The sequence below is a fragment of the Chaetomium globosum genome, genomic scaffold (assembly GCF_000143365.1).
Source record: "Chaetomium globosum CBS 148.51 scaffold_7 genomic scaffold, whole genome shotgun sequence".
Classification (NCBI taxonomy): Eukaryota; Fungi; Ascomycota; class Sordariomycetes; order Sordariales; family Chaetomiaceae; genus Chaetomium; species Chaetomium globosum.
In genome coordinates, this window is record NT_165982.1 from 731,511 (window position 1) to 733,103 (window position 1,593).

Below are 1,593 nucleotides of genomic sequence, written 5' to 3' on the forward strand. Positions count from 1 at the left end.
GTTTGGCATACGGTTCCCGCGGCTCAAGCGCCGGTGCGGAGAAAGATCCACGCAACCAACCGGGCACACCACGTGGCAGCACAGGGAAACAGCATGCCATGAAACAAGCAAGAAGCACGTCTATATCTGTCCCAAACTTATTCTGCCCGTAAGCAAACTGATCGATCAGCTACGCTGTAGTGAAGCCCCCTTTCTGCCGAAAACGCCATCCTCCCTTCCTCCATTACCGCCACTAGACCAGTCTCCCCCCTCCATTTTCCTTGCATCTCTCAATCATCATCGGCGTAGCGGATCTCTCCTGATGCAGCGGGTGTTTCCGGCGCGCCGCCGTACGCAGCCGGCGTCGGCGCACTGTAGTAGCCACCACTGGCAGCCGGCGTCGGGGCTCCGGCCGCCGGGGTAGGGGCGGTATCGGCCCCCCAGCCACCTTGCCAGGCGCCAGGGGTAGGAGCGCCAACCGCGGCCGGAGTAGGCGCCGAGTACGCACCAGGCGTCGGGGCGTTAAGGGCCGCAGGTGTGGGCGCGCCCAAACCGGCACCGGGCGTGGGCGCATCGTACGCTCCGCCGCTTGCGCCGGGCGTGTAGCCCCAGCTGTCAGCCCCGCTGGCGCCTGGGGTAGGGGCTGAAACGCCATAGGCGGGAGTCTTGGAACCCCAAGGGTCATTGTTGCCAGCGCCGTAGGCCGGGGTCTTGGAGCCGTGGCCGAAGCCATCGTGTGCGGGTGTCTTGGCGCCTGAGGACCAGGCTGGGGTGCGAGAGCCGCCGCCATACGAGGTGGCGCCGCCGTACGCGGTGCGGTTACCGTCTCCCATAAGCCGTCCGGTTGCCGTCGTACGGGTTGACGGTGCGAGAGCCATCGCCCCAGGCGGGAGTCCGTGAGCCAGACGCCTCGCCACGACCCCAGGCTGGTGTGCGGGCGACCGCTAGGACATAGTTAGCATTGAGACCTTGCACACATGGAAGAAGATAGAACTCACCCTTCGGAGCCCCCCATGCTGGGGTTCGCTCTCCGCCTCCCGCGCCCATGGGCGTCCTGCTGCCACCGGGCCGATCCCCGGCCCCAAATCCACCACGGCCAGCACCACCCCCGAAGCCGCCGCGACCAGAGCGGCTGTAAATATCAATCGTCTTCCCGGTAACCCTGTCCTTGAAGATGAGGTCGGCCTTGGCAATACTGACAATCTTATTCTTGCCGTGAAGCTCAACGCGCGCATGGGTTTCGGAAGTATCCTTGACGATGCCCATCAGGGCCTTGTAGCCGCCTCTCCGGATGCTTACCGTCTGGCCGAGGGCACGATCACGGCCGAACGTCTTGGGGGGCTGCATGGCTTGGTTTTGCGCCGGGTTCCGCTTGAGAGCTGGGTTCATGGCGCTCAGGTCAGGCCCTGAATTCGGGTTGGTGGCGCGCCCACCCTTTGCCGCGATTGTGCTGACATTGCCAGCCCTGGTGACGAATACGCCGGCGTTTTCGGTGGTAGCGTTGCTGTGGAGGAAGATGAAGGACCGATGGATGTGGATGATTTTACCTTGACGCTGCTGCCCGCCATACTCACGGACCACGTCATCGAGCCGAATCTCGGAGCCGTTTCGGAA

The 1,593-nt window shown here is 64.0% G+C and overlaps 1 protein-coding gene across 1 annotated transcript in view; it reads right to left on the reverse strand.

The window, feature by feature from the left end:
- Positions 1 to 269: 269 nt before the first annotated feature.
- Positions 270 to 1,593, reverse strand: part of CHGG_09809 (uncharacterized protein) — a gene marked incomplete at both ends in the record, with an annotated part of 3,436 nt that continues 2,112 nt past the window's right edge. The window contains 2 exons of the mRNA XM_001227735.1: positions 270 to 725; positions 931 to 1,483. Coding sequence (XP_001227736.1) covers positions 270 to 725; positions 931 to 1,483 — 1,009 coding nt within the window. The remainder of the gene's footprint in view (positions 726 to 930; positions 1,484 to 1,593) is intronic.